At 36.9% G+C, this 13514-nt stretch overlaps 1 protein-coding gene across 2 annotated transcripts in view; it reads right to left on the bottom strand.

Moving 5' to 3' along the window:
• Window positions 1-13514, bottom strand: part of LOC141494514 (collagen alpha-6(VI) chain-like) — a 138216-nt gene that overhangs the window by 71114 nt on the left and 53588 nt on the right. For both annotated transcript variants that reach the window (XM_074195789.1, XM_074195788.1), the window contains exons 10-18: window positions 13408-13486; window positions 9427-9581; window positions 6352-6444; window positions 4138-4191; window positions 1715-1786; window positions 1588-1614; window positions 1135-1179; window positions 988-1041; window positions 77-139 (exon numbers count right to left, since the gene is read on the bottom strand). In XM_074195789.1, the coding sequence (XP_074051890.1) occupies window positions 77-139; window positions 988-1041; window positions 1135-1179; window positions 1588-1614; window positions 1715-1786; window positions 4138-4191; window positions 6352-6444; window positions 9427-9581; window positions 13408-13486 (642 nt within the window). The remainder of the gene's footprint in view (window positions 1-76; window positions 140-987; window positions 1042-1134; window positions 1180-1587; window positions 1615-1714; window positions 1787-4137; window positions 4192-6351; window positions 6445-9426; window positions 9582-13407; window positions 13487-13514) is intronic.

The raw sequence follows: 13514 nt of genomic DNA, 5'->3' as shown, positions 1-13514 counted from the left end.
GTTGGCAAACAATTGGTACTTAACGAATGCCTATCTTTTGCCTGTGGTTTGAGTTAATAGAACCAAATAAACTTACAGGATCCCCTTGTAATCCTCGTTGGCCATTGTCACCTGGTGGTCCTTTCGTCCCTGGGTTGCCCTTAAAAAAAGATTCTGTATTATAATGTGAATAGAATTTTTCCTCTAAGATATTAAAATGTAAGTTTAAAAATCTTTCACAGTCATTTTTCATTCTATTCAAGTAAACTAGTTTTGAAAGAGAATATTAAAGTTCAAAAAAATCTATTATATGAAATGTCTTAGAATGATTAGGACTGTGAAAGCAGTGGCACACTGGGTGATTTGGGGAGCCCACTTAGTGACTTTGGTATCTGGTCCTTCACTCTTCTCTTTGATGTTTCATTTCTACTTGGGGACCCCTTTACAACACTCTTCTGCCCATGCCTTCAGTCCTATAGGTAACCTGGATACTTCAGTTCTCTCCCTGCTTTTCTTCTACCAAAATTTGTTCTCTAGAAGGGGTCTCAAAGTAACTTACACTGAGGGATAAAGGTCAAAGTACAAATTTGATGTACTCCTCCTCCTAATGGTCATGGCATCAAAGAAAGAGAGATTCTGAACCAGAAGGGTGTCTAGTCCAACTCTGGCAATTTATGCAGTAGGAAATCAAACCCCAGAGGCATGGAATTACTCACCCAAGATCTCATGGAGTAATCCGTGTCAGGCAGAATTTGAACCTAGGATCTGCTGCACTTGCCCTATATCATATTGTGCCTTCTGAAAGGTCTCTCTAATTATAGAACTTTAGTTATTTCAACAGACACTAAAGATTGGTTTTTATAAGATGGAGGACTTTTTCCTCAAGGAAGCTACAGCTAAAATACAGGTTTTCTTATACCTCTTTCTAAGTGTAGACTTTTAGGAAAATCTCCTTATATTCTGCTTTGGAATTTAAACTCTCAAAGAAGAAGAATCCTAAAACCTCACCTGGGAACCTTCATCTCCTTTTTCTCCTTTTGTTCCAGGAATGCCATCAACACCCTATAAGAAAAAAAATCAAAAAAGTCTCTCTCTTTCCTCAGCAAGAGGCCTCTTAAGCTGAAAGATGAGGAGATGAAGAAACACTGGGTTTACCTGTTCTCCATTGATTCCATCAATCCCAAGTTCCCCAACTTCTCCCTGAAAATGCAGTCATACATTCCCATGTGAAATGAAGTCAGAAATTAACCAGAACAGCACATATTTCAGCATCCTGGGGATGCCCTATAATCACAGGTATTTATATACTTTTGTTCCCTCACTGTGATACATACATAGATACACTCATTCCAGAGAGGTTTATATAGCTCATATTAAGCTAGCTCTCCATAAGAAATCAAAAAGGGCTAAACAATTGGAACGTTTGATGGAGAAAATAAAATTACATGTTAACAAAGAAAGGACAAATTATAACATAATGTCAGTGAAAATGGGTCAGCAGACATTCTATTTCTATCTCAGATCTATGAACCTGCTAGCCATACAGTATGGGTAATTTTAAAATCACCTATGCTTCCCTCTATATTTCAGTGAGCCTCGATACTATACCTCCTCTCCGCTGAAGCCTCTGTTTCCCTGAAAAAGGATGAAAAAAATAAAAATAAACAGATTAAATTTGGGGAAATTTTGTATTACAGTATCAAAATTTTTCTCAATGATTTCAAAGTGTAGTTACCTTGGGACCTTTATTCCCATTGCATCCTTTAATTCCTCCTTCTCCCATTGGTCCAGAGGATCCTCTTTCTCCCTGAGAAAAGAATATGTTATTAGGTAAATATTCAGTACTGTTATATGGAATCTGGAGGCAGCTAGGTTACACAGTGGATTGAGTACTGGGTCTGGAGTCAGGAAGACTCATTTTCCCGAGTTCAAATCTGTCCTCAGAGACTTACTGTGTGACCCTAAGTAAGCCACTTAGTCCTGTTTGCCTCAGTTTCCTCATCTGTGAAATGAATTAAAGAAAATGGCAAACCACTCCAGTACCTTTGCCACAAAAGCCCCAAATGGAGTCACAAAGATTTGGACATGAATGAAAAAATGAATGAATAACAAATAAGTAGTTCTCCTTCAGAAGATGACAAATTACTTGCCACAAAAGTATTTTCTCAAAGAATGGTTTTGGGACTCCTGGGATTTCTAAAGATCCTTTCAAGGGCCTCATGAGGTCAAAATGAATTAAATTAATGTTTTAAATCTAACATTTCTAACAATTCAATTGATATATCCCATATAAATAAAACTCCTTGTGAGGGGATCCTGGATAATTCTTAAGAATATCAAAGGAATCCTGAGGCCATAAAGCCTGAAAACCACAATACCAGAAGAATAACTCCAACTGTTTTTCAAGGTTTCTAATCTGGTCTCCATAGTCAAGAGGAGGGGTGTGGGAAACTAGAACTACCGTCATAAAAATCTTTATTTTATAGCCATCTGTCTATCGTCTGGTGTGAAATGCTAAATGAATGTGAAATGAAAAATTAAAATAAAAAACTTCTAAAAATTTCTGATCTAAGATACAAAGACAGGATAAAACTGCATCCAAATCATGAAAGGCACCTACACTAAATGAAATAGTATTTACTTCATGCAGAAGCCTAGGGGCTGAAGTCCACATGTGGGATGATGAGCTGAAAAGGGGAATCATTGGGATCAGATGTTGTTGGCATAATCATATGATTTCTGATAGGTTTGTTATTGACATAATTAATTATACTAACAGTTTTCCTAATATTGTCAGATGTTGAGTTGGGAAGAGGTAGAATTAGTTAGGCAAGAGATTGGGAGGCAGAATGCCATCTTAGAGGTCCTCTAGCTCAATTCCATATTATACCAATGAGGAGGTGAAGCCTAGAGAGGTTAATTTGACCAGTCACAGAGAGGGACATTTGGATTTGGGTCTTGTGACTTCATCTTCTTCATTTTCATCTTCATCTTCACCTTTTTTTATCTCATTCCAGTAGGCACCTAATAAATGCTTAATAACTGAATAACATATTATGTGGCAGTAAATGGAGATAAAGGGCATAAGAAGAAAGAGTATTTTATCCAAAGCACATAGCTTATCAGGAAAACTTCACATTACACATGGGATCACCAGCTAAAAGAAAGAGGTTGAGTGGATTGAAGATGAGGATGATGGAAAAAAAGGGAAATAAGACTGTGGAGCCTTTCTGGGAAAGGGGTGTGATGCCCCTGCCCCCAGATAGTTCAATGAAAAGGTTTTCTAGAGTTACCAACGGATGGTCCAACACAATTTTCTGCCATGAAATGGAGAAATCACCTCAAGTTTCTAAGGCTCACATACCCTCTTCTAGATTCTTCAGTGGTGACTCTTCCCACAAATCACAAAGAAGAATAAAGGAAGACTAAAGAATAAGTATTAAGACAATAAAAAAATCCCTTTCTATTGGACTATTCTCCTCCCATGAAAGGAAATTTCTAATCTAGAAGGACCTCCATGAATTGATCCTGAATGAAATGAGCTGATCCAACAGCAACACTGAATGATGATCAATTAAAATGGATGTAGCACCTCTCAGCAGTAGTTCAGTGAAGAAGGATAATTCTAAAAGACTTGTGATGGAAAATGCATCCACTTCTAGAGAAAAAACTGGCATATGAATGCAGAGCCAAGCATACTATGGTCACTGTTCAAATTTTGTTTTATGTTTTTCTCTTTCTTGTGATCATTTTTCCCTTTTGTTCTGATACTTCTTTCATAACCTGACTAGTATGGAAATATGTTAAACATGCTTAAACATGTATAATCCATATTAGATTACTTGCTGTCTTGGGGAGAGGGGAGGGTCATAAGGGAGGGAGAAAAATGTGCAAGTCAGTATCTTATAAAAATGAATAGGGAAAATTTTCTTTCTATGTAATTGGAAAAAAAAAACTAAGAGGAAATTTCTGAGAATACACAACAACCCTGATACAATCATCTAGTGAGTTTTCAGACTTCTCTTTGGGCAGCCAGAAGCAAAGGAGCTTTGTGTATGTCTTTGTTCAGAAGTCATCTTCTGAGCTGGCTTGAGCAACAACAGATTGTTCAGTAGGAATATCTCTACTAGGAAAGAAATTTTTAAAGTGTTAACTTACTGCATCACCTTCTTCTCCCATGTAGCCTTCACTGCCTTTAAAACCCGAAGGTCCCTGAACACAAGAAAGAAAAAGGAATGTGAACACTTCTCAGGGCAAGTCAACACAACACTGACCATTTGTTGACCTCCTACTAGGGTCCAAGCACAATACTAAATGCTTACAAATGAAAATAGAAAGGTTCTTAAGGAAAATTTTTCAATCTCCCTGGCTGGGACTTCACACAAACAGCAAAACCCTGGGAAAAATGTCAATTTATTTCATAGTTTCCCCATGATTCCTTGAAGAGAATTGGGCATTCAAGTCAAGGACCCAGGGAATCCATTCTGGGTTTCTTTTCTAAACAAACATGGTGGCACAATTGGGGAATGTTTCTCTTTCCTAGGGAGGAAAATAATGTTCTTTTATTGTTCTCTGAATTTTTTTTGTTTCTTATTATACTTAGTGTAAGCAGAGCATATAAACTTTTGCTTTCTTCAAAAAAATGTTTCCAGTTTGGTCTTGGGGAAAAAAGTCTGCTGGATGAAAACTTGTACAGACACACCCATGGTGATTTGGAAATTACAACATAGAGGCAGCTGGAAAAACTTGAACATAGATTTATTCAAACCTAAACACCAAAAATCACTAGGGATCATACTCATAAACTCAATTGTCCTAAGGGTATATATTGTATTTGGCTATTTTATAGAAGGATTGGCTAGGTGGCACAATAAATAGGACACCAGGCCTGAAGTCAAGAAGACTCATCTTCCTGAGTTCAAATCTGATCTTAGAGACTTATTAGTTGACCCTGGGCACTAGTGTCCTGGGGCACTGATGATCCTTGCCAGTCATTTAATCTTGTTTGCCTTGGTTTCTCAACTTTCAGATGAACTGAAAAAGAAAATGGGCAAACCACTCCAGTCTCTGCCAAGAAAACCCCAAATAGGGTCAATAAAGAGAAGATCAATCTATCTTTATCTCTCTATCTAGAAGCAGATAATAGAACTAGAACTAGATTATAGACCTAGATTATCTATTTATCTAGACTGAGATAGAGATAGATTATCTATCTAGATGGAAATAGATGCAGATTATCTATCCCTATATCATACACACACACAAATATATGTCGCCTTCAGGATATCAAGGGCCATTTTATTAAGAAAATTGCAAACACAGTCAATTTAAAATATAAAACTAGAAGCACAGTCAAAAATGGTCAGGGGATAAAAAGTAACCACCCTACTATTAATAAACTCATAGCTGCCATTTCCCCCCTGGAAGATAAATCCAATCTATAGAAAGCAGAGGGTACATATATTTCCTCATGTATAAGACACACCCCTTTTTGAAAAATTTTGGGTCTAAAAACTGGGAGCGTCTTTTCAGTGGTTGTAGATTTTTTTTATTTGTATTTCCCACTTTTTTATACTTGTCCTTATGCTCATTGTTTCACATTTGCTACTGGTATATTAGGTTACATTTTGCCACATGCTGCCAAGAAATGGCTCAGAAAAGATTTTCGTCCTGTGCCGAATTTAAGTTCAAAGTGATCCAGTTTGCAAAAGTGAATGGAAATCGTGCTGCTGAACATCAGTTTGGTCCTCCTCCAATGGAGGAAACACTCCAAGACTAACTCTGGGAAGAAGAAACTCTCCTGAAAATGTCCTGGCTGGGGCAGCTAGGTGGTACAGTGGATAGAGCCCCGGCCCTGGAGTCAGGAGGGCCTGAGTTCAAATCCAGCCTCAAAGACTTAATGATTACCTAGCTGTGTGGCCTTAGGCAAGCCACTTAACCCCACTGCCTTGCAAAAAAAAATGCCCCTGTAGAAGAAGGCCTTGAGAGGAAAGGCAGGAAAATGCCCTGAGGTAGAAAGGGAATTGAAAATATGGGTTGAAGAGCAAAGGGCCATTGGGATTCCTGTGACCACAAAGATCATTCAGCAGGAGCCAAGAAGAATTGCTGATGAAAACAAGTGACTGATTTCCAAGGAAGACAAAATTGGTGCTTCAGTTTCATTAAACAGAATAACTAAGCATGCATCCACGCACCAGACGTAACCAAAAGATGCTGAAAACTATGAGCAGAAGGTCCTTGAATTTTATGATGAATAAAATGAGTTCAATAACTATAAGTAATACATTTTTGTTTTCAAATTTTGGGCCCCAAAACTAAGGTGCATCTTATACATGGGAACATCTGCTACATGGGGAAATATAGTAGGCTCACCTTCTTTCCTGGTGCTCCTGGTTCTCCAATGGCACCATCTCCCCCAGCACACTTGCAAAACTGACAGCAACATGTCCTTTCAGCAATATTAGCCTGGAGTAAAACAGAAAAATTTGTTGTTATTGTGTGTGTGTGTGTGTGTGTGTGTGTGTGTGTGTGTGTGCTTCTATGTCTGTGCCTGTGACACCCTAATTTCAAATTATTCTTACCGGATCTTGATAAAAATAATTCATATGTCTCCCACACAATCAAAGTGACAGTGTTCCAGAAGGAATGAACATTTACAGGACATTCCATGAAATCAAGTGATTCCAGCCTAATATGCTTCTCATCTTGGGTCTTTTATCTGGCAGATGATAAAAACTTAAAAATGTACTCTTCTTTCTATCATCATTTTAAGGATTGCTAAACCAAAGCAAGGGTCACATAAGGCACTCCAGGGGCCATCTGGTCAACCTTCTTATTGTATCAATCCCTAGAAATGTTCCGTGATTTGTCCAAAGTCACACAGGTCACACAGGTAGCAAATGGCTGGTGACTCATCATATTCCAGCTATTTATTTATTTATATAGAGAGTCTTTTTTAACCTGAACTGACTGCTGATTTTTATTTAACTGCTCAAAAAGACTATATAGTAAAATAATCCTTGTTTAATGAATAAAGGCCTGTTTTTCCTACTGCTTGGTATATACTTCTTCAGTAGTAACTGGGCCTTTATAATGCAATGAAAGAACCCAAAAGGCAGCTGTCAGGGCAGTTAGGTAGCAAAGTGGATAGAGCAATAGCCTTGGAATCAGGAGGATGGGAATTCAACTCAAATACAACCTCAGACACTTGACTCTTACTAATGTGACCTTAGGGAAGTCACTTAACCCTGATTGCTTCCCATACAGGGCCATCTTCAGGCATCTTGATTCCTATCTGGCCACTGGTCCCAGATGGTTCTGGAGGAGAAAGTGAGGCTGGTAAATTAGCATAGCCTCCCCCTCCCTCACTTAAATTACGTGCTTGACAGGGCATCACCCCCCTGATGTCATGGTCTTCTTTGAGAATGAAGGACAACATCATCATCATGATCAAAGGAACTAATATTATTCAGTTTAACCCTAGAGTGAAGGTAAAGCAAAGGTAAACACCACCAGAATATTATGTCAGCCCAAGTATGGCAGAATCATCCATCAACTAAACACCCAGACTGTTTTTTTCTTTTCCTTTTTTTTGGGTGGGGTGACTCTCTCTCTCTCTCTCTCTCTCTCTCTTTCTCTCTCTCTATATATATATATATATATATATATATATATACATATATATATATATATATTATATATTTTATGTAATGTGTGACTTGCACAGATGTGTATGGGAAATTAAGTACAGCAATCTCAATATTTATTCTCCAAAGATCCCAGTCACATCATTATGGTATCCAAAAATTAAATTTGCAGATAGTTGAAATCTTGGGTCAATGACCACTAAGCATTTTTTCAGTGAAATCAGCTTCCTGAACTGATAGTCTTAAAATATTTTTTGCCTTCTTATTTTGTGGAATTCTTATTCCTCTTTAGAAAGGTTTAAAGAGGCAACATAAAGATTTTTAAAATTATAATTTAAGCATTAATTTAAATGAAATGAAATTCAAATTATTAGACATATTTAGTAAATAAATTAACTAGAGCTCTCATTTTGCATGTCCCAATACCAATTTTTCTTTGAGTCAATAAACTCATTTACATGCAAAGTCTATATGTAGGAGATGGCCATGTCAGGTGGGAAGAAAGCCAGAGTGGGAACTGGAAAACCTGGGTTTCAATTCTGGCCCTTCTGTTAGCTCTTTGTGGGACCCTAGGAACATCACCCTCTCTGTATCTCATTTTCCTGGTCTATCAGGTGAAGGGAGCACTGAATAATTTCCAAGGTCCTGTTTAGCTTCCAATGGCTGCAAGCCTATGATATGTGTGATTATGCTAATTATAAATAAAGTGCTTTCTTTTCATCTGCAATACATTTAAACCTTGGGGTGACTTCTTTATTTGAAGGCATAATTTATGTGCTCCAGGTCTTATTAACAAAAATTTTTCAAAGGCACAGCAAAAACAAAACCCATTAAAAATTAAATAGTATAAAAAAAGAGGTGCATCCTGAAAATTCTCCCTAGTATGTCTCATTCTTCTGGTCTTCCTTATCTTTATGTATCTCTTCTTTGGAAGAGAGATAGATTTGATTAACTTGGAATTTGTATCTTTTTTTAATGAAAATGAGACTTGCTAATGTAGATGTAGAGAGTATAAAAATTATAATTAGAATATTCACCTACTTAAGACAACAATTCATTCTGAAATAATTTAGAAAGGTCTACTTATATATATGCATATAATATAACGGCAATATAGCATTAGCTTCCACATCAGAAAGTAATTGTTTTTGTGGGTCAATTACCAAAATAAACTATTTTATTGGTTCAGCAAAATAGTGTCACTATCCGACAATATTTTGTTTTGTAAATTAAAATTGTAACGGGTACTTTAGAGAAATCAAACTATATATTTTTAATCATGTTCTCACATTAGGACTCCACTCATTCAAAGAGAATAGTCTGTCCAAATGAGTAAAATTAAATCTTGGATAAAATTACTTCAATCAGTGAATTAACACACACACATATTATATATGTATGATTTGTTTTGCAAACTTTACACATTATATAATTGCTAGTTATTATTATGATTACTACTTCTATCTCGATCATGGGTGAATTCAATGATAAAAGTGTTACTTCTATAACACAGGTGTTGAATCCTTTTATACATTGCCAATGAACTCCCAAAGTTGTTAAGACTAAAAAATCCAGACTGGTGAGGAGACTCGGAGAATTTAGTGACAACGCTCCAGGTTGAAGCCCTTTCCACATAGGAGAACCTAGACTTGGTTTCCCCTGATATAACCTTCAAAAGTCTAGGGTCAACCACTCCAACTGCAATGAGGAATAACGGTGAGACCTCTCAGATAATCATAAAAAAAATGTGAAGAAAAACAAGATTAACTTAAAGTCACTCGCTGTTCTCCAAATCACTTACCAGATATGTTGATAGCTTTCTTCCCAAATCTGTCATGCCAACTGATAACTGAGTCCTATAATCAAATCCTTTCCCAAATTCAATGTATGGAAGTTCAGCTATGCCATTTGCATCAGAAATTTCTTCCAGAGCAATAGTTATCAGAGCATTGAGTCCTATCCAACAGAGTTTACATTTCAGTTAACATGATATTTTTGCATATATATTTAAATTATTATTCCAGAGAGGGAACTGTGAGTCAAAAATTAAGCAATGAAGCTCTTATTCTCCTTGTCAAGATTATTCTTCCTCTAACATAGGCTATAATTGACAAGTACTAACTCCATAATAAGTTGATATTTGAATTAAATGTTTGCAAAATAGGCATCAGTAGAGAAGTCCAAATGAAGTTTTAGTTCCCTAGAGCCTTGAAGGTCACAGTTTGCCAGTCAACATGATTCATGGGGCACCCACTGTGTACATAGTACCATAGAAGGATCCAGAAATTTAGAAATATTCTAATGAATGCTTCCTGGTCTTTATAATCTCCTTGGAAAGAAAATAATCATACATGAAACTATTAAAAATCATTGTTAGGACATGTGAATAAGTTTCAATGAATGCATTACAAGTTGATGTACATGAGAAGTGCCAAAGGACAAAGAAGAGTCAGGACATGTTAGCTATGGCATGATGGATGCTTGGCCTAAGTGGGTTTTGAGATGGACTTTGAAGGACATGAAGAATTGAGAAGTAGGAAGTTGAGAGTAACACAAAGGATGCAGAGGCAGAGGAGGCAAGTCATGACAGATACACTACTGAGGCTGAAGCAGAAAAGCTGTATTGAGAGGTCATGGGTCATCCGACATGGGAGATAAAAGAGGGCCTAGAGGAGTGGGGTGGGGAAAGGGAAGAGAATGTTTCTTAAACTTTAGTAAGACAAAGTGGAAAAGATATGATCATCTGATCTGTTCTATTAATGAAAGACTTTTTCTAGGCTTATTTTTTCCTTAAAAATTCCAGAGGTTGCAAAAATTGCAAAGATTATGTGAACAGCAGAAGTGATGACAGGATAAATAAAACAACTCTATAGACTTTATTGGGAAGAGTTTCTTTGAAGGATAGGCATGTAGGCATTGGCTCATCTTGGACTACAAAAGTGCTGCAGATGCTTCATTTAGCTCCTTAAAAATAATTGAGAAAGAAAAGATTTCCCCAAAACTAGGAGAACAAAATGAGGAGCACAGATTTTAAATGTAGGGCAGAGGGGACAGACTCAAGTTGTAAATGGGCAGATTAGGGATAAAGGAATAAAAATGAATGAATTGGAAAGAATTTATCAAGTGATTATAATGTGCCAAGCTTGATGTTAAACACTGGAGATTGAGAGAGAAAATCAAGATGGTCTTGGCTCTTTGGGGCAGCAAATTGAGGCAGGGGATGAATGCCAGGCCTGGAGTCAGAGAAAGTCAAGTTCAAATCTGACTTCACACATTTACTAGCTTGGTGACCCTGAGCAATTCACTTAACCTCTGTTCACCTCAGTGTCCTCAAATGCAAAATGGGATAATACTAGTTTTCCAGGGCTATGAGGATCAAATAAGGTGATAATTATAAAGTGACTGATGGACAGTAAGAACTTATATAAATGTTAGCCATGTTCACATTCTAAGGTCAAAAAACCCCAAATATAAAAATTCATCTGCAGGGTGGCTTAGAAACAACTGGAAGTCATAAAGGGACAACAGTGGAACAGATAGCAAGAATCCATGGTCCTTAGGTTGTATGAGCAGTTCAGTTGGAAGTGTCCTAAGGTCTGGAGAAGGTAGTGACCAGAAAGAATGTTATATAAGAAAAACACAGTCATGATCAGGAACAACATCCTCCAAGCGTTTTCTTGCTCTATCAGCCAATCTTCATTAGATCCCTAGATTGAAACCTGGAAGGGCCTTAAGAAACCTCTGATTTATTATGTGGACTGCCTTTATTGGGTGTGTGTAAAAAAAGTAACTGAAGAACATAAGCTGAATTAGCATGGCAAGAAAAAAAAAGCAATGCCTAGCAATGTTTTAAGTTTGAATAAAGGAAAGATAAGGTGAGAGTTACTTAGTCTAAGTATCACTAAGGTCAAAGAAAAATATGTATCTCTTTTTTGTTTTAGATTATTTTTTTTGCAAGGCAGTGGGGTTAAGCAGCTTGGCCAAGGCCACATAGCTAGGTGATTATTAAGTGTCTGAAGCCAGATTTGAACTCAGGGACTCCTGACTCCAGGGCCAGTGCTTTATCCACTGTGCCACCTAGCCATCCCATAAAAATGTATCTCTTAGGGTAAAAAACAGATACCTTTATAAAGTTTAAAAGTTTCTCTTAAAAAGAGAAACACTAACACTATATTCCTATCTTCATGGTCTCCCAAGTGAACTATTCATCCCTTCTAAAGACTTCTTTTTATTTCTGGCAGCAACTTTTACAATTGATGGACATTTAATAATTTCCCCAAGCGAATGGGAAGGAATTAGAATAATGTTACACAATTACACAAAGGCCTTTCTTGGAAGGAATCCACCTTCCAGCATCTATCAAGTCTCCATCTGGAAGAAAACCAAGCGACATCTGTGTTTTTCTTGAAAGTGCCGCTGCATATTGTGACCAAACATTCTCATGTCCAGTCTTTTCAGTCCAAATAAAGGGACACTTCTTAAGGTCAGGAATGAGGCTAAGGTCAAAAGGAAGAGAAAGAAGTCATTAAAAAGTCAACAACTCTAGAGAAGAGAACAGGCATCAGACCGATGAGCTCAATGATACAGGGAGCTCTCTGCTGTAGAAACTGCCTCTAGCCATGCAGGCTAGCATTTTTCTGTAGCATATAGTCTTAGAGAACTGCTTTTAAATACTAAGAAGTGACTTGTCCAGGGTCACAGTGCTAGTATTTGTCAGAGTGAGAACTTGAACCTAAATCTTCCCAACACTCTCTCTCTCTCTCTCTCTCTCTCTCTCTCTCTCTCTCTCTCTCTCTCTCTCTCTCTCTCTCTCCTCCCCCCAACCCAAGAAAAAGGGTCTTTCTCCATCAGCTAAGGTAATAAGGAAGATTGTTGCTATTATAACTAGAGCCAGAAAATATGGTTAAGATTTTTATTTTCTTGTTTCATATTCAGAGAAGAAATTTCAGTGACATCAGATTCGCCATTGGTTGCCAAAGTCAATAGCTTGATGCCAGCTCTTTAAAAGTCATTGGTTATTTATGATCTACAAGTGTGGAACGAATAGAGAGCCAGCATTAAAATTCATCTGGCAAGGTTTGCAACCTTGGTACATCATGAGTGCCAAAACAATGTATGAAAATTAATTGAACCGGTAGAGGCTTGACTTCTGTTACTTGCTCTAATAAAATCTAGGAGAATCATTCTGTGTGATTCTGTTATCACTCAGGAATAAAAATACTAGACTGACACCTATCAAGTTATGGCAAGAATGATGGGAATGAAGAATTCTAAGATTAAAGACTTAGGAAAAGGTCAGATTTCGAAGTACAAACTTCTAACCCAATAGTCCTCATACAGTTTGATTTCAGGATCCCTTTTCATTCTTAAAAATTATTAAGAACCCCAAAGAGATCTTATTTCTATGGATCATATTTATTGATATTTACCTTATTAGGAATTTTTAAAAATCTTAGTATTATTATGACAATTATTATATTATAACATAATTTATAACACAATTATAACATAATTTTGAACTCCAGACCTTCTGAATGGATCTCATGGACCTCAATGTGACCCCAGATTATATTTTGAGAATGAATGCACTATACTGTATGCTGTTTATTTTGTGGAGGAAAAAGTATAAACCAAAGTCTTCTAAGTGACCACTGGGTTGTTCTGCAACCAAGGTCAGCTGCAATGGAGAAGCCAATGAAATCAAGAGCTGTCTGGAAAAAACTTCTGTAGACAGACATTGAATCTTTGAGTTTTTCAAGGCTAATGTCACTCTCTATTTTACCTTCTTTTCGGAGTTGATCAGATTTTTGTTCAAGTCTTTTAATGTCATCATCCAACCCATCTGAAAATAATAGTATCACCTAAAAAAAGAATTAAAAAGAAAAATGA

Source organism: Macrotis lagotis, chromosome 7 (assembly GCF_037893015.1).
Source record: "Macrotis lagotis isolate mMagLag1 chromosome 7, bilby.v1.9.chrom.fasta, whole genome shotgun sequence".
NCBI classification, from domain to species: domain Eukaryota; kingdom Metazoa; phylum Chordata; class Mammalia; order Peramelemorphia; family Peramelidae; genus Macrotis; species Macrotis lagotis.
This window is presented reverse-complemented; position numbering and strand designations above follow the sequence as displayed.